Source organism: Mus pahari, chromosome 10, assembly GCF_900095145.1.
Source record: "Mus pahari chromosome 10, PAHARI_EIJ_v1.1, whole genome shotgun sequence".
NCBI lineage: Eukaryota > Metazoa > Chordata > Mammalia > Rodentia > Muridae > Mus > Mus pahari.
Genome location: NC_034599.1, coordinates 61,798,268 through 61,817,622, shown reverse-complemented (window position 1 = coordinate 61,817,622; position 19,355 = coordinate 61,798,268). Strand labels below are relative to the sequence as shown.

The 19,355-nt window shown below is 42.5% G+C and overlaps 2 protein-coding genes across 2 annotated transcripts in view; both read left to right on the top strand.

The window, feature by feature from the left end:
- Rab8b (RAB8B, member RAS oncogene family) overlaps positions 1-4,248 on the top strand; it is a 73,760-nt gene extending 69,512 nt beyond the window's left edge. Inside the window, exon 8 of the mRNA XM_021207338.1 lies at positions 135-4,248. Within this exon, the coding sequence (XP_021062997.1) occupies positions 135-227 (93 nt within the window). The 3' untranslated portion in view covers positions 228-4,248. The remainder of the gene's footprint in view (positions 1-134) is intronic.
- A 7,230-nt stretch (positions 4,249-11,478) lies between these two features.
- On the top strand, positions 11,479-18,594 carry LOC110328376 (putative gamma-secretase subunit APH-1C). The gene is made up of 5 exons (XM_029543586.1): positions 11,479-11,647; positions 12,826-12,996; positions 17,357-17,430; positions 18,389-18,511; positions 18,584-18,594. Exons 1-5 carry the CDS (start codon positions 11,535-11,537, stop codon positions 18,592-18,594), a joined length of 492 nt encoding a protein of 163 aa, XP_029399446.1. The 5' UTR covers positions 11,479-11,534.
- The last annotated feature ends 761 nt before the right edge of the window (positions 18,595-19,355 follow it).

Genomic DNA, 19,355 nt, shown 5'->3' with positions numbered 1-19,355 from the left:
CTGAGAGAACTTTCCAGTGTGTACGAGTGAAAGTGTGGTAGCTTGTGTTGCCCACTCTGCTTTTACTTTGTAGGTAATTGGGGTCAAACCATGAAATCTTGGTTTCCTTAGCAACTTCACACTCTCTTTTTCAGAATGACAGCAATTCATCAGGAGCAGGTGGGCCAGTGAAAATAACAGAAAGCCGGTCTAAGAAGACCAGTTTCTTCCGCTGTTCTCTGCTTTGATGAACTCCTCATTTCTGAGAGACTGCAGAATACCTAGAGGGCCCTTCCCTGCCTCTCTGAAAGCACAGGCTACCCAGCCTCAGAGTCACCTCGCCCGGCTGCTGCGGAGAGCACCCCCGGAACTCACACAGACCACCAAGTGGATTCCAGCCTTGTGGCCTAGCAAAAAAGAGCGGACTCCTTTCTTTAAAAAACAGAAGCAATGATGTGGAGACACACATAGGACCTAACTGGTTTTTCCTTGTTTTACTGCCTGTCCTGGAAGCTGCTGTCTTTCTTTGCACATGCGTGTCAGCCTTTTCCTGGTACAGCGTAATCTTAGATACTTAACTGAGCACTTTAGTGGCATAAAGTTCTACACTTGTATATTTGGGGATGCTTAAAGACAGCAGAGCATTAAACAGAGGTTGACCTGCTACAATTAAAGGATGGTTGGCCTCGTTCACATGGCCAAAAGTTCTTCTGTTGGTAGATTTATTGACGGGCTTTGATTTGTAGTATTCCTAAAAATCATTAAATTTGATAAATGTTCAAAATTTATAAAAATGCCCATCTATCCAGAGGCCATGGCATTGCCGTCTTTTGAGGGGGCGACCAGCCATGCTCACCCCTGAGTAGCTGTGTCCCCTTTGAAGTTGGCTGTCCTGCCTCCTCTGTGGACTCAGCCTCTGGAAAGCACTGCAGGCTCACTGTTCGAGGGTTCTGTCTGCTGTCCCTTGTCCTGTGTGGCTTGCTGTTGTTATTTGCTTATCTAAAACCCATAGTATATGAGCACTGCTGTCTGCCTGTGCACTGCATGAGCAGCGATCTCACATAGGTTGAGACGTGGTCATCACGGCTATCTGTCCACATCCACCTATGGTCTTGTCACATTAGAGTATGTAGTAAGTACATTCTTTCTGAGTTTCACCCATTAGCTTATATTACCCAGTTCTTAACCAGAATCCCCATCCACAAGAGTTAACAAAGGTTAGATTTAGATTTTAGTTTGCAGAAAACATACATATACAGAGAAAGATTAAACATGTTGCTGTAACTTTAAAAGACAGCTATTTGTAATGCTGAAAGGACTTTTTTCTATTTTTTTTTAAGTAATTAGACCTAGCACATCCTCCAGAAATCTTGTCTTTTCATTAAAGCACGCATGATTCAGGTCTCAGCTTTCAAATAGCCATTGCTGGGTGTCTAAGACCCAGCCCTGTTTGCTTAGGTTTGTCATTAGAGAAGTGGTGTGGACATCCAGGCTGAAGCCCACCACAGATGTCACTGCCCTTCTCACCAAATACTGGTTCTGATGTTTCTTCTGTGGGTGAAGCCACTGCACTGGGGACGGGGAGGGTGTTTGGTGTTAACTTTTGTGCCAACTATAGATCATAATGTCACTGCTGTCCTAACACAGAGAGCATAAAAACAGGTGACAGTGGCAGGCACTTGTACTTTAAGGTGGATGTGGATAGCTAGTTACACAGACAATTCTGCCTCAGACTAAGATCTGTGGGTACAGTGTTTGGACCAGTCAGGCCTTCCCATCTGTTGGGAAGCTCAGAAGCATTCCAGTGGCTGCAAGTTTCCCAGAGTTATTTTTGGTGGATATGCTAACTTTACTGTTGAAAAACTTCAGCCTTTTCTTCTTTTTCCTTAGTTACCTATCAGCTTAAAATCACACATTACTACCCCCGTGCAAGCAGTTCACTCATTGAGAACTGATTACAAGTCTAACATCGTGAAATTAAATACATATTTGAAAAGAACCAGTATTTTCTTAGAAATGTCTTATCACTACTTTTCTGGAAAAAAAGTTCAAGCAGTTACATTGGTCACAAAGTACTTTGCAAAAAGCACAGGCTGTGACACCACATACGAATGTAATTCTCTTAGTATTTACCTCTGACTGTTTGGTGTCTTAACACTTCGGTTTCTATCTCAGGGGTTGTCTGCAAACCAAAACTGACATGTTCTGTGGTCAGCTTTTTCTTTTCTTCTGTTTTGTTTTTGTTTTTAAACAAACAAAACCAGAATGCTTTGCTTTTGATATTTTCACCCTTCTTGTGTCTTTTGTGGGTTAATAACTAGTCTCCATGAACTTCTCTTTGAAAGAGCCTATAAATGTTAGGTGAGTCTAAAAGTGCTCTTTGAAGCAGCAGCAATCGGGGAGTATATCCTTGTTATATAGAAATACATTGTCCTTGCTATTTTCTTACATTTAACTTTGCTAAATTGTATATAATTTGAGCTCAGACCATAGGAAATTCACTTTCTGCATGGTAGAAACAACCCAACAGATAGTCTACGTTGCTTAATAATGTACATATGGTACATTATTTTTTTCTACTTGTAGATGAATTTAATGACAGAGAATTGTCTGTTCCCTGCTGAGGCTGAAGATATCTAGAAGTGTGTGTGTGTGTGTGTGTGTGTGTGTGTGTGTGTGTGAGAGAGAGAGAGAGAGAGAGAGAGAGACAGAGACAGAGACAGAGACAGAGACAGAGAACAAACATTCCTGTGGTCTTCTGGATAGGGTACATAGAGATTTTTGCAGCAGTATTAGTGGTTCAGTGGCTGCACTTTATTATTGTGCTAATTTTTGACGATTGGACTCAAAATTTTCCAACTAGAGCCTGAGGGTATCAAACAGTGAAATGTACTGTAACTAAGTAGCATGTGAATCCATTGATTGTAAACTGTTCCACTGGGAACTTATTCTAGCCTCATGGAGTTCAGGCAGATGATAACAAAGTGATCTACCTGTGCATCAGTTGCTGCCACAGCCCTTCTTACTGTTCATGTGGACATTTTATGCAGTCTTCATTATAAATTTCCTAAGACTATGCTCTTTACTTTGAAGGACTATTTTTTAATTATACCTCATTTAGCTAACTAATATTCTAACAACCAGTAGAAAACAGTGAGCCCGCCTCCAAGCATTCAGCACATTTAAGCTGCATGTTTTGTTTTGTCTTGTTTTGAACTGGAGGAAAAGAGAAATACTTTTGAATAAAGCATGCATGCCAATACCCAGTAGCATACAAAAATATTACTTTCCTGTCCATCCATTAATGAATTTAGTTGTGCAATATAATAGGTTGTTCTGCAGTTTACGAGTAAGAAATTGTAACTGCATTTTTCAGGCTCCAAATGCTAAGAATCTGTATTATGGCTTATAAAGTGTCTTCCTATGAGCAGTAAAAGGACAAATTAGGCAGACTTCCTTTTCAAGCTTGTGACTTAGATTCTTTTATAAATATAGTTCTTAATCTTTAAAGATGAGATTCTAAGCCTAGAATTTTAAAACCACATTTCATTATGGTGGTTTACTGATCTCAAATTTTCTACAATTTGATTTTTTTAGACTTAAGAACAGCTAAACAAAACCTTCCTTTATCTTTCTCATCACATCCAGTGGCAGAGAGGAGTTTCTGAGCATGAAATCCTGTCTGTGATTCCGAAGGACATAGCAGGTCAGGATATAATAAAAGTTATGAATTTCATGTTCATTAGAAAGAAACTAAACGACTGAGCATAGAAATGGAGAGCAGCAAGCATTTATCTTAAGGATTTTCCAGATTTTACTTTGTATCTTGAAGTGTGTGCCATATGCCAAGAACTAACAGAACTCCGTGTTTCATCTTTGTACCTGTTTCTTTTTTTAAAGTGAACTTATGGTCGTTCATTCCTGTGGCCTTACGGATGGGTTTGTCTTGACTGTTTGCAACTGATGCTGCAGTTCCCTTAATGACATTTTGCCATGAACTGTCTGACTACAGTCATGCCCCACCATGGGAACTATGGAGTTTCTTCATAGACTTTTACTTGTGTGCTTAAACATTTTCTTTTGCTTCAGTGGCTTACTGTGGAAAGCTCCTGTGGATAGTATGGACCTGCCATGTGGCCAGTCTTTTGAAGCCAGTTCATTAACTGCACTGATACTGATGTTGTGTTTTTTAAAAATGAATTTTATTCCAGGTGAACTTTTTTTTTACAATAATGTTCATCTAAAATAAAAACTACATGATGAAAAATGCTTATGACTCGTAAGTGGATTGCACATTTTAGAATATATATGGATTTTAAACCATATTTTAATTGGTCTATGTTCATTTTACATGATAGCGAGTTTCATAAGAACATTTTAATTCAAGTCTATAAGGTATGTCAAGCGTATTTCCTCCTTGTCCTCTTAGGCTTGCCCATCATTTCCTTCCCTCTTCCATTCACCCTCTTTATTCCCTTAGACAGATGTCATATTCATTTTCTTGCAAATGACAATGTTCTTTGTGGCTGGATATATGTGCCACATTTTCTTTATCCATTCCTCTGTGGTTGGACACCTAGGTTGGTTTAGACGACCCAGCTACTGTGAACAGTCCTGCAGTAAACACTGATATGCAACTGTCTCTGTGATATGTTGACTTAGAGTTCTTCAGGCAGCTGGGTTGTGTGGAATATGTACTTTAAAGTTTCTGAGGAGCCTCCACACTAACTTCCATAGTTGACATTCCCACCAACAGTGTCTAAGAGTTCCCTGCCAGCAAATACTTTTCTTTTCTTTCTTATTTAAAAGATGGTCTCACTGTGTACCCCTGGCTAGCCTTGCACACAGTACTTCAGATTTAGAGAGATCCCCTTGCTTTCTAAGACCCAAGTGTCAGAATTTAAAAAGTGTCAACCCTTGATTTTGTTTTCTTAACTAAGTCTGCCATTCAGACTGGGGTGAGATAATATCTCAATGTAGTTTATTTTTCCTCCCAAAGATTCAGGTTTATTAAGGGCAAGACAGACTACTGAGGGTCCCCCAGTGTCTAGGGGCCTAACATATAACTGGAAATAGGATTTCCACAACCTGGGACTACTTGCATGTGTGGCTTTCAGCTCTCCTGTGCTCAATTTGAGCCTGAACATACTTGAGAAATAGGATAGTTGCAGTAGGGCTTGCCTGCATGAGTGACATGGCCCTCTGAGATTAGTGTGTGTTTTCAGTTTTTCACCTCAGAGGTCTGTGTCTTCAGGCTGGCTGCGCCAGTCCTTGTCCAGTCACCCACTCAGTGATTAATGTACACCTCTATATTAGGGTTCTCTAGAGTAATAGTTCATACATTCATATGTACATACCATATACATAAATATATATGGGATTTATTGAAATGACTTACAGGCTAATCTAACAATGGCTGGCTGTGAAGGAAAGTCTAAGAATCCAGTCGTTGCTCAGTTCTACAAGGCTGGATGTCTCAGCTGGTCTTCAGTATATGCTAGAATCCTGAAGAAGCAGGTTCCAATACCAGTAAACATATGGAATGTGCTAGAAAGGCAAAGGCAAGTGAGCAAAGAGCAAAGGCTTCTTCCATGTCCTTAGGCTTCCAGCAGAAAATACAGCCCACATTAAAATTGGGTCTTCCCTACTCAAGATCTGAATCAAAAACATGTGTCTTTCCCCCTCAAGATCCAGGTCAAAGGTCTGTGTCTTCCTACCTCAAAGGGACAGACTAGAAGTGGATTCACCCAAGCAGAAAGTAGTCTCTCACAGGATGCCCTCCACTTCTGGATTGTAATTCATTCCAGGTGTAGTTAGGCCGACAACCAAGAAGAGCCACCACAGCCTTGCTGCACTTTGGGTCCTCTACACAGTCTGAGGAACTTTCCTTGTAAGGAGTTACAGACATGATCCCTGAAAGTAAGTCTTCTTGTGTAGTTTTCATTTGTATTTCTTTGATGACTAGTGAGGTTGAATATTTGTTCAAATGTTCATTTGTTATTTGTACCTCATCTTTTGAGAAGATGTAATTTCTTTAGCCCACTTATTGACTGGGCTGTTTTGAATTCCTATTTAATTTTTTTGTATTATTCTAAATTTTATCTTTGTATAGTCTAGCTACTGTCTTCCATAACTATGGCTGCCAAAGAGCCTTTATCTCCCCCATTGATTGTTTCCTTTGTTGGAATCACACATTTAAAACATGCTTCTTTGGTTTTTCTAAGAGTGTGATTTGAACCATGGTGGGTTTGTAAAATTTTAGCAAACTTCATACTTCAGCCTGATGTGTTTAAAGACAAAATGGCCAGACCCGATGCTTGTTCATAGTCAGACTACACCATGGCTTTCCTGTTGTTAAGTCTCCGACCTGTCATTGCTTGTTCTGCCTTCTTCAGTCCTTGCAAAGTTAGTTTCTCCTGTTGTGTTCTCACTGATAAATAACACTTTGATGACACCAGGCCTGTTGCTATCCCACTCTTTGTTCTACCTGTTCCTGTCTCAGCTGTCCATCTTTCCCAGTCTTCTCAAAATTATTTCACACTTTAATCAACCTGTTTCCTTAAGGTCTCCCAGAGAAAAATAGCAACAATCTTGAAGCATTTAGCTCCCTCTCTGATCTCTTCATCCCCATTCTGTCCTCTTGGTGACAGAAGCATTTTCCTACCTTGATTCTCCCCTTGCCCCTCCCCCAGATTCATCTTCATAACCCCAACTTGTTCCCCTGCCCCTCCCCCAGATTCATCTTCATAACCCCATCTTGCTTTCAGGGAGCTCAGGGCTCGTGTCTTCACACCCATCCTGCTCTGTCCCTTTCCCCTCCACATCTAAGCATGCTGGTCCTCCTGCCTTTGTCCCATGGCTTTCACATGACTCCTTTTCTAGTCTTCCTACTAGAATTAAGCTTTTAAAAAGACTTCCCAGGAGTCAGTGTGGTGATGGGCAACTGTATAATTCTAACATGCAGATGAAATAGGACCTCACGTTTGAGGCCAGGCAATTCTGTAAGTAAGGTGGTAGGGTTCAAAACTTCAAAACAGCCCAAGCAGGCAGAGCAGTTCAGCAAAGCAAAATTTTTATTTGAATTAAGCAACAAAACCTGACCAGTTAGGAACAATAGCATAGACTCAGGAGCTGACTGTGTCTTCAAACATTCAACTTGGTAAGTACTTAAGGAAATGACAGAAATATACTGTGTTCAGGCCTCTACTGATCAATGAGAGCTGAAGAACAGACTTAGGAGCTGAACTTTGGTCAAAAGTACCCCCCACCCCACCTCCATCCCTGACCGTGATCCAGAATGTCACAGAGATTTTAAGCTCCAAAACCACAAACATCTGTTCGAAGTTATCCCACCAATCAGGATTTAGGGATAGGAGACTTCTGTAAGAACATGTCTTGTGGTACACTTGTGCTGTTCCCATTGGTTCGGTTATTCAGCTGTGGTGGGGCAACTTGCCTAGCATTCATGTGTCCAACTGAGGATGTCAGTTACCCAGGGAGGTCTTGGGAACTTAAATTTTATTTGACTACGATTCTAAATGGAAGTTTAAGTCAAAATGGCTTCAGTTTATTTCCTTCTTACAAGACCTGTCTCAGAAAGAAGTACAACACACAAATGACTTGCCTAGACTTTTTAAAAATCTGCCTGTCTGCCTTCCTGTCTTCCTTCCTTCCTTCCTTCCTTTCTTCCTTCCTTCCTTCCTTCCTTCCTTCCTTCCTTCCTTCCTTCCTTCCTTCCTTCCTTCCTTCCTTCCTTCCCCTGAAACAGGGTTTCTTTGCATAGCCTTAGCATCCTGGAACTCACTCTTTGTAGACCAGTCTGACCTTGAACTCACAGAAATCCATCTACCTCTGCTTCCCCAGTGCTTAGATTTAAAGGCATGTGCCACCACTGCCCAGCCAAGTTGTTTCATTTTTATACATTTACTTGTGTATTTGTGTATGTGGAAATCAAAAGATAACCGATGGAAATCAGTTCTCTCCTTCTGTCATGTGAATTTCAGGATCTAACTCAGGTTACCAGGCTTAGTGGCAAGTGCCCTTCCTCACTGAACCATCTTGCCAACCCCATAATTACCACCTTCATTTGTTTATTTTCCATTTCTTCTTTAACTAATCTAGATTCTGCCCCACCACTTCATTGATGCTGTGATGGTTTGTATATGCCCAGCCCAGGGAGTGGCACGATTAGAAGGTACGTTACTGTGGGTGCAGGCTAAAAGACCCTCGCCCTAGCAGCCTGAAGTCAGTCTTCCACTAGCAACCTTCAGAGAAAGATGTTGAACTCCCAGCTCTGCCTGCACCATGCTTGCCTGGATACTGCCATGCTCCTGCCTTGATGATAATCGACTGAACCTCTGAACCTGTAAGTCAGCCCCAATTAAATGGTGTCCTTATAAGAGGTGCCTTGGTCATGGTACTTGTTCACAGCAGTAAAACCCTAAAACTAAGACAGATGCTGTGCTTGCAATAGCTTAGTTGGCAAACTAGTTTAGTTGGACAATTTTTAGTCCCTGTCCTTACTAACTTTCCTGTCTGTCAAAGACATGTTTCCTTCTCTTAACTTCAGTGACAGTATCCTGATTCCTACTCTTCCTGAATAATTCCATCTTCTTTAATGGATCTGTAAATGACTCCTGGATAAGGACAAATAATGTAACCCACTAGGTCAAAGTCCTAATCCGTGGAACCTGAGTTATTTTATATATCAAAAGGGACTTTGCAGATGTGGTCAACGTGAGAATCATCAGAAGAGCCACTAACCTGCATTATTTAGATGGGTCCAATGAAGTCCCAAGGGACCTTCCTATGAGAGGGACACGAGGGCTTAGAAGAAAGTTATATGACCATGGAGGCAAAGCAAGAAAAGGTGATGTGATGTGACCCAAGGAATGTAAGCCACCTCTAGGACCTGGAAGAGGATCCCCATTACAAAGCTGTCTATTGGAGCCAGCCTCCCCAACACCTTGGTCTTATCCTCCAAGACCTTTGCATAGTACAAGAGGATAGGATTGTAGTTTTCTGACCAGAACATTTGTGGGAAAACCTCAAGCCCATCCCTAATGAACCACTTCTTCCATCAATGCTCTGCCTCCTGAAGAGTCAACAACCTTCCTGAACAGTGCCACCAGTTGGGGACCAAGTGTTCAAACACATTTGCCTGAAGGAGACAGGTCAGATGTAGACCTTGAATATTCTTGAATATTCAAGAATGTATAGGTGTGTCAGGCTTGGTCCTCAAGATAACTCAGGAGGTAGTCTCACTTAACATGAATGACCAGAGAACTTTATAATATTTATTAAGCTTCTTAGAAATTATGAAATTAATAGATTTCAGTTGCTTCTATGCTTCATCTTCAAATTTTTCTATTCCTTACTTTAGTTTCTTCTAGGTACTAGGAAATAACAAAGTCTTTTCCCTCTGGAAGTTTACATTTAAACAGGAAGACAGATGCACCAGTGAAATGGACTTGTGATTGAACGTATAGCAAAATGATGTTACTATAAGAATGTCCAAGCAAGCCAGGCGTGGTGGCTCACGCCTTTAATCCCAGCACTCAGGAGGCAGAGGCAGGCAGATTTCTGAGTTCGAGGCCAGCCTGGTCTACAAAGTGAGTTCCAGGCCAGGACTATACAGAGAAACCCTGTCTCGGAAAAAAAAAAAATGTCCAAGCAAAGCACAGATTTCATTTCAAAATTGTTCATTCTGCAGCCAAAGCCAAATTTGAATGATCTTGGCCTGGGAACAGAGTATTTGGGGTTGCCCCCAAATACTGTGTTCCCACATGGAAATGGGTACATGAAGTTTTTACAGTTACAAAACAAAAGAAGTATTACCCCCTTTCAGATGCATTAGTGGAAATATCAGGTAAGTGGGTCAGAACAGAGCAGGGAAATCTCTGCTACAGCTCTCAGATGCTGCAATCCGATGACATTCTTCTTAGCTTTTGGGTTGGTGGAGGCTAGTAGTTAATATGAAGAGAAAAACCTGTCACGTGATAGTCACAAGGGCATTAGAGCAGATGTTGAGGTGGCAATGAATAGCTGTTAAAGAGGCTAGATAGCCCAAGATAATTTGGCTCTGTACCTACATATCAATTTTCTACAAACATGAAATTGTAATTAGTCAATATCAACCTTGTAGAATTCTTAACATAGCTGTGGCTGTTTGTCCTAAAATTTAAATTCAGATATGGCTAGAGAATGCCTTAAAAAACAACTTAAGTTTCTGAAGATCAGGGGTTAGTGGCACGGAAACCAACTTGTCAGAACAACTCGTCAGTATTTCATTATTCCTTTTCTATAGGGGATGATTCACTGGGTCATACCAACCCAGTCTGGATTTTTACATGTGATGGGAGCACCACATTCCTGCAACCCCGCACATAGGAAAAAAATACTTACTTTAAAAGGAACCGTGCCCCTGTCCTGTTTACTTCAGTTGACCTTCAGCACAAAAGTGGTCTGGTAATCTCCCTTAGACCACCTCCCAGTTGGCCAGCACCAGGGACAATGTGCACTCATGGGCAAGAAGGCTGGGACACATCTTTTAAGTCTTCAGTGAGCCATGCTTTGGAATAAGGACCTGCAGCGCTGGCAAGTCTGAGGCTTGGTGTAGCTCATTGCCTCTCGGAGGTCTAGGCTCACGCCCAGTTCGGCGGGCAATTTTCATTGCCCCAAGAAACCTAGAGAAGAAACCTTGAAGGACCCCTTCCCATTCTCAGCACCCCGAGTGCTCTGAAGAACTGCCCAGCTCCTCAAGGCCACGCCCCGCCAGTCTGACAGCACGTGAAGTCCCAGGAGGCTGCGTTGCTGCTCAGCCTGCCCTCACACCGAATCCTTCCAGACTGCACCTCCGCTCTGACCACTTGTGAGGCCCCTCGAGACCCTGTCCCCTGCGCTGAACGCACGCAGAGACCCTAGAGGCCACCCCGGTTCTGACAGCACGTGGATCCCCTCGAGGAACCGCCTCTCTGACAGCGTACCAAGCTTCTCGATGCCGCAGCACAGGTTCTAACTGCACTCTGAGCCCCTCAAGAGACGGCTTCCCGACTCCTGCACCGCCATTCGCTCTCTCAGCGCCTGAAGCACCTCCTGGAACTACCTCCCGAGCTCCGCCTGGACACCCCTCTGCGACTGACCGTTGAGCACCACGGGCTCAGTTTTTCCAGCTCCGCCCCCGCCCAGTCCTGCCTTGAGCAGCTCGAGGACCCGCCTCCTCGACTCCACCCCGCCCTCTGCCAAAACAAGCCCCGGAGCACTTCAAGGCCTTCACTACGAGTTCCGCTCCGCCCTCTGCTCTGACTGGCTGGGTCCTGCACCGCTTCCAGGCTCTGATTGGCCAGAAAACGCCCCTAAAGCCCCGCCTCTCGTAGTCCCGCCCTCCGCTCGAAAAGCCTCGGAGCACCTCGCGGCCCCGCCTCCCGCGCTCTGCTCCGCCCCCTTCTCTGATTGAGCCGGGAGCACCTGGCAGGCCCCGCCCTGCATCCGCTAAGAAAGTGTCCCAGGCACCTCGGATCCACTCAGGTCCCCCGGGACTGGCTTCTGCGGGTACCATGACGGTGCCTGTGTTCTTCGGTTGCGCCTTCATCGCCTTCGGGCCCGCGTTCGCTCTCTACCTCTTCACTATCGCCACCGACCCTTTGCGCGTCATTTTCCTCATCGCCGGGTGAGGTTGAGCCGAGTCCCGGACACCGCGGGTTCCCTCCCTCTCCTGGGTTTCCACGACCCCGGGATCCCCATCTTCCAGTGGCCTCAGCTTGTGGGACTGTCCAAGGCTGAGAGGAGGGGGGCTCAGGTTGAGCAGACGGGCCCTGCGAGTCTTGACTTCTGTGGACTTAGATGGGAATAAGTAGATACATTCGTGTATGGAGCCTTAGTCTTTCCTTAGGAATCTCTCATTTCACCCAGTGCTCAGCGGCATCGAAGAGCGGTTCTCACTCTCTGCCATTAAAGACACCTGGGGATCAGTTGTCCGCCTCTTCAACCCCCATTCTTGGTCTCAGAATGCCTGTGAGGGATTTGGGCTCAGATTTTTCTTGTAGGCCCCTGGGTAATGGTTGGGGTGCAGCCAAAGGTGGAAGCCTGAGAAAACGCTGCAACAACCTGACCAGTCTTTCTGAGAACTTGGTAAATATCGAACTCTGCTGGTGAATGCGGTCTTGATCCCTTTGCACCTGCTGAGACAGTTTCTGGGACTTGGCATCCAGGCAGCTCACTAGCTAGGCCAGGGACTCCAGCCTCCCGGAGTTCTTTTTTCCTGTACTAAATAGTGCTCCTTCGCTGTTGGCATTAAAAAACAATAGAGTCTGGTGAACCAAAAGCTTATAAAGCTTGCTGTGTCCTTAAAGTCCACAGGATGGTTGTAAGAACCGGGCCTGGAAAACAACTAGACCACAGCACGGGTTTGCAACTTCTGAATTTTCCATGGTGCACACAATAAATACAGGTGTAGGTATTTGTTTTCTTCAGAAAAGATACTTATCTTTACAGATAGCTAAGCCATTAAATTCGTATTTTCTAGGATATGAAAATAGTAACAGCCACTGGTTGTATATTTCTATGGCACACCAATAAGGCAAAGCAGTAACCGACTTCCTCGTTGCCAGTCCTTGGCAGATAGTGTTCTGGTGTACACAGACAGGGTCATTGGGTCGTTCTTGTTGAGGGCATCTGATGTTCCTCTTGGACTGTTTTTTTCACTAGGAGGAAAATGAACCATTGATTAGCAAATGTTGATCCAGAGTACCACGTCAAGGGCTTCTTTCAAAAAAAAAAAAAAAAAAGATCAAGATATTTGTTTCCTGTGCTTCTGTTAACTTGTGACTTTTGTCTTCTACGTTCCAGTGCTTTCTTCTGGTTGGTGTCTCTCCTGCTTTCGTCCATGTTTTGGTTCCTAGGGAGAGTCATTACTGACAACAGAGATGAATCAGTACAGAATTACCTGCTCATCTTGGGAGCGTTGCTCTCTGTCTGTGTCCAAGAGCTGTTCAGGCTTGCATATTATAAGCTGTTAAAGTAAGTTCAGTGTTTTTTTTATTTTCTCAGTTAAACTTGAATTATGATTTGGTGGTTGTTACACTTCTAGCCTGAAAATTCTGAGCATTTAAATTTATGACCTGGCTTGCCTGCCTGCCTGCCTGCCCTCCTGCTCCCCTGCTCCCTTGTCTTTCCCTCCTTCTCCTTCCTCCCAAAAGTGTTTCTTGAGAATTTTCCCAGTGCCAGATACTTTGTCAGAACTGGAGGTTGGAGGTGCAAAGGTGGGTAAGAGACAGAAGCTCTGGCGGTACACATCTTAATCTCCGGAGGCAGGCGGAGATCTGTGAGTTTGAGGCCAGTCTGGTTTACATAGTGAGTTCCTTGACATCCACAGAGTATAGTGAGACCTCTCTTAAAACACACACACACACACACACACACACACAGAGAGAGAGAGAGAGAGAGAGAGAGAGAGAGAGAGAGAGACTGAGAGACTGACTGTCACTAGGACTGGCTTGTGTGTGCCATGGACTCTCCTTTGGGGCTAGGATATGGTCATCTGAAGGACCCACGAGGACGTCACATGAAACCAGTAATTTGAGTCAGAGCTTGGACTTGGAGCCCTATGTTCTTACGTTCTTTCAGGAAGTCATGAGATTAGCTTTGCTTCTGTGGTAAGGTCAGTGGAGTGACAAGTGTTTTCGTTCCTGCCACTCAGACTCTCCTCGGAGTTCGTAGATGAAACCTACAGTGAGCCTCAGCAACATCCCCTGGAACAGGCTTCTAGCCATCTCACTCACTTCCTAATATGTTGTTATTCTGAATTTTTAAAAACATTTTGCTTTGCCAGGCATGTTTGCTTTTAGCAGTAGATATTGAATTCCCTTTTCATAACGAGGCAATTTAAACTACCAATTGGAAACCAGGAAGTCATTTCTTAGTAGCAAAAAAGCATAGCTTTGGTGTGCCTGGCAGGATGATGATTCAGTGGGTAAACGTGCTTGCCACCAAGCCTGATGACCCATTTAAAGATAGAAAAAAATGAAAGCACTTCAGGTTGTCTCTTGATCTTCACATGTATACTGTGGCATTTGTGTGATCAGGAGTATGCACACACAGAAAATAAATAATAAATAAATGTAACTTTAAAAATATACTTTTGAAAAGGTTTAAGATGAAAATTTGTAGTCTATGGGAAAAATGTAAAGAGCATTAAATAAATGTTGGAAGTAATGTTAAGGACAGAGAATGTAGCTCAGTTGGTAGAGCCCATGCTAGCCTTCCCAGAGCCTGTGGGTTTGATCTCCAGTATTGTTTTAAAAATTAAAGAAAGAGAGGAAAAAGTAACATTTTAAGCTGGGCATGGTGGCCATGAAAGAGTCCAGAACTTTCAAAGAAACAAAATGTAACATTTAAGTTTTTTACAGGAAGGACATCTAATTGTGTTGAATGTTTGTGATATGCAAAAGGTAGTTACTACCATCATAAAGATTTAATTTATTGTTGCTTTTTATTTTAAAGTACTGGGGGTTGAGGGCAGGGCACATAATAGGCAAACAGTCCATACCCCTCACCCTCAGCCTACAGTCTGACTTTTAACTGTATATTTTCACTAGGGTAATCAAAATCTACTTTTAGCCTGTGCCATTGAAATCTCAGCCACATGATTGTCACAGGGTCCCTGTCAAGGCTCAGCACTCCTCAGTTCAAGGCGTGGTTGTTGCTTCTAAGCCCTTCTCTTCCCTTGGCAGTTGGCAGTGGATGCGCCCCTTTCGTTACCGCCTGATTTTCACCATATGCTTTTACTACAGTGTGATCTAAGCCCTTGGCCAGAGTTGTTTTTTAAATAACTCAGCCTCACAGTGTACTGACAGATAAACTAACAGTGTCCCTAGCTAAGTAAAATAATAAAATAGGCATGGTGGGGCACAATTGTACTCTTAGCTCTCCAATGATAGTGAGGCCAGCCAGTGACATGAGACCAGCTCAAAAACCAAGCAAACAAACAAGAAAAACCTCAAATATCTTAGATACATAAATCCAGAAATGTCCTCATGCTGTGAGGCAGTTTCGAGAGAGGAAATGTTGGGGCACCGACAGTTCCCTGTTAACATTAGGAAGTGAGAAAGCTCAAGACATGATAGAGATCGGTGCCATGTCTCATCTATTTGCGTAAGTCTAAATTCTGTTACATTTGTTAAGGATCCCAGGAACAAAAATTAGAAGTTCCAAATTTTACAATATAAAATTGTGAAACTATTGATAAATCATTTTCTTCGTGTTTGTTTGTTTAAGATAGCATCTCGCTATGTAACACTGACTGGCCTGGAGCCTGGCCTTGAACTCACAGAGCTCCAACTGCCTGTCACCCATGTGCTAGGATTAAAGGGGACTCACCACCTCTGTCTCGTTTATTTTTTATGTGTCTATGTGAGTGTGAGATTAACAAAGGGTTCTGTATAGAAATACACCATTTGAGTTTTTTGTTGTTGTTTTATTTTGCTTTGTTTTATTCTGAAACAGGGTCTCCTGCATCCTCATATAGCCTCCAACCTAGTATATAATTGAGAATGGCCTTGAACTTCTGACCTTGCTGGAATTTCAGACATGGGCTATCATGGCTAGAAACTTAATATCTTCCTGATTGCAGTGCCACAGTGTGTCCAATAGAGAAAAACAACTTACACAAACCAGAAATTCTCCCAATGTATTGATTAAACTGCACTGATACATTTGTTGATAATAGGTTATTACTGTTGTATAACTCATAAGGTTTAACTAACATGTAAAATAGTTCCTTCAAAGGTAGGCTTATTTTATTAAGGAAACTGTATGATTTAGTTGGTTTCTGCTGCAGAGACAGTCACATAAACATCTGGGTCACATCCTTCCTACTAAACAGTGTTTCCAAATGGACAACACTGAAATAGCAAATTGTTCTTTTTGATTCTAGAAAAGCAGAGGACAGTTTGCATACGGCTATTTTGATTGAATTCTACATCACCAGAACAGTGATTAATAAATCAATGATATTCATGCAGTATTTCTGCATTATGTAATAAGTAGACCAACAGTAATAAGTATCTGTTCCTTGATATTTTAAAATGTATTTTATGTTGGCTTTTTGAGTAGGATATCACTGCATAGACCAGGATGGCCTCGAACATGCAGTACTTCTAGTACCTCAGTCTCCCAAGTGCTATGACTACAAACCTGAGCCCCACACCTGGCTCCACTAGAGTTTCAGTTCCCACAGAGGCTGGGAAATAAGTATACTCTGGTTGACATGTCTGCTCTTAGAGTTCATCTCACCTCCTTCTGTCTCAGCACTGACTGACAGGTCATTCCAAAGTGTTGGTTCTTTTGCTACGTTAGTAGATAGACTTTACAGTGTGTATAATCCAAATATCCTTTCAGTTGGCTTTTAAATGGTTGCAGAGCTTCTGGGCCACAGAGACAGTAGTATAATGAGCCACACCTAACATCCCTAATATGTCTGCATGGTGAAGCAGGGAGCAGAGGCAGAGTTTTTGTATGTTTGTGAATTGGCTGTAACAGAAGTGTGAATATTATCGCTCTGGATTGATTTCTTACTGAGAAGTAATTGCTTTTCCATTTAAGTACTTATATCCTATTCTAAAGGCAGCATTTTATCAAATAGCATATTAGAAAAATAGCAGACTGCATTTCTCTTGAAGCTTAATTGGGAATATGAATCATATATGTAAAATATTTAAAATCATAAGATGGTATGGTTAAGTAGCAACATGAGACACTGGCCTCTAAGTCTATCAGTTATTACAATAAATGCTATGGGGAGGAGTAGGACAAGCTGGGGGAGGGGCAGGCTGCAGGTGCTGCTCAGTGATAGATGCTGTTCTTGGTGTGTGTGAGGCATGGGCTTAGTTACTGTACCAAAAGAAAAAAAAGTGTTAAGAAGGGTGAGAAGGATTTTGGTTCTTTGTACTGGAAGACAGAAGGGAGGCTGGGAGAATATAGCCACAGTGGAAAACACAACAGAATGCCAAGAAGTTGGAGATGAAGATATAAGAGTTTGAGAAAAAGAAATCCAAAGTGGTAGATCCCTCAGGATAAGTATTTACTCATGAGAAATATTTACTGATCTCAGAAATTAAAACATTGCTATTGATCCCATTGGGCTTAATTCCTATTGGTTTATTACAAATATTTTAAATTTTTCCTCTTATGAAAACCTCAGCTTATAAATCTCCTTTGACTTAAGCTTCCAAAAAATATGCTGGGCTTCAGGTAAACGGACTCTGGACTTCGAATGTAACCTGATCAGAAGCCTCATTAATATCTAGTTTTGAAGGGTCTTGTAAGAAACTTAAAAAAAAATCACAGATGTAAATTTTTTAAAAAGGTATTTTTCTTTTAGAAAAGCCAGTGAGGGTTTGAAAAGCATAAACCCGGAGGAGGACATAGCACCCTCAATGCGACTGTTGGCCTATGGTAAGTTAGACCCTGTGGTGTCAAGAAGAAAAATAATAGAAGTGCTGGAGAGATGGCTCAGCCATTAAGAGCACCTACTGCTCTTGCAGAGGACCCGAATTCAGTTCCCAGCACTCACATAGTGGCTCACAACCACCTCTAACTCTATGTCTAGGGGCTCCAACACCTGCAGAGCCTATACATGGTACACTCATGCAGGCACCAGTGTGCATGTCTACATACACAACACACACACACACACACACACACACACACACTCTCTCTCTCTCTCTCTCTCTCTCTCTCTCTTTCTCTCTCATATGCACACCTGCACATAGTACACATAAACTCATGCAGGCACCAGTGTGCATGTCTACATACACAACACACACACACACTCCCATATGCACACCTGCACATGGTACATATAAACTCATGCAGGCACCAGTGTGCATGTCTACACATACACACTACACACACACATACACGTGCACAGACACACTCATGCATATGTAACACACAGACAGACACATATGCACATGTAGCACAGATACACACTCACACTCACTCACTGGATCTAGGTCTCTATGTAGAGTTAGCTCAGTCTGGCCCAGGGGTCTCACCTCGCAAACAGTTAATCCCTCACATCCTCTCTTGTCCCTTCTGTGCCTGTCCCTTGTTCATTTACCCACTCATCCTGCTCTGCACTTCCTCACGGAGCCTTCCAGAGCTGACTGGCCAGTGCTTCAGCAACAGCAGGCTGTTTCCTTCCCTTCTTCCTTCCAGTCCAAAGACCCAGCTCCTCCTCAGCCTTGCAGCAGCTCTCTCTCTGCTGCTGTAGGAACTGAGCCATGCCTTCCACATGCTGAGAAAGCAGACCCTGTCCCTGCAGTGAAACACATTCCCCAGGTCTTGCAAATGAGAGCTGAAGTGGACGCCTAACAGGGAAAGGTTTACCGGTGTTTTTCTTCCTCCTTAGTTTCTGGCTTGGGCTTTGGAATCATGAGTGGAGTGTTTTCCTTTGTGAACACCCTGTCTAACTCCTTGGGGCCAGGCACGGTGGGCATTCATGGTGATTCTCCTCAGTTCTTCCTTAATTCAGGTATGTGCCATAGCTGTGCATGTTCAGGGTTCTGCTCTAAAGGATTATCTGTATTGCACTCATTGGCTTCAGAATTCAAATGAATGATGATTTACGTTAAGCTTTTTAAAGGCAAGATATTCTTAGGCACTATAAGTGAAGGACCTGGGAGTGGGGGCTGGGGTTTGATTGGAGTGCTTTGGAATATGACAGAATTTATCATGTATAAGAGCTATATCTTTATTTTGTTGTTCTAAAATGTTAAAGTATATTTGAAATATTAGCAGTTCATTTGTATGAGATAAAGTCTTTTTGTTTTTGAAATTTTATATTCATCTTCAATATAAGCCTATTAGCCTTGATATTTTTTCTTTAATTAGTACTAGGGACCCCCAGTTCTAAGTTTTAATATTTAATTAATCTACATCTCAGTGCTTTTTAGATTTACATAGTATGGTTTAATCTTTAAGTTCAGAGAGAAAAATGATAGACTAATTGTCTTTTATGCAGATACTATTAAAGAAAGGACACACTCTTCACATTGCTTTTCAACCACCAGCAGCAATGATAACAAATTTGTTTTATAATTAGAATACTTCATAACATTTCACATGTTTAAAAATAGAGGAAAAATATGTTGTATTTATAATTGTCTGACCCATAGAAGTTATGTCATTGAAATACATGAACTCATACATCTATTTTTTTTTCAATTAAATCAGTGTTCACACCCAGGCTAAAGCTCATTAGGGAGGTGACCATCTTTAGGGAAATACAACCAACCAAAAAATAAATAGAGTTTCAGTAGCTTTTAATAGAATAAAAAGGTTGTACAGAGAAATGGCCAATTTTAAAAGCTGTAGTG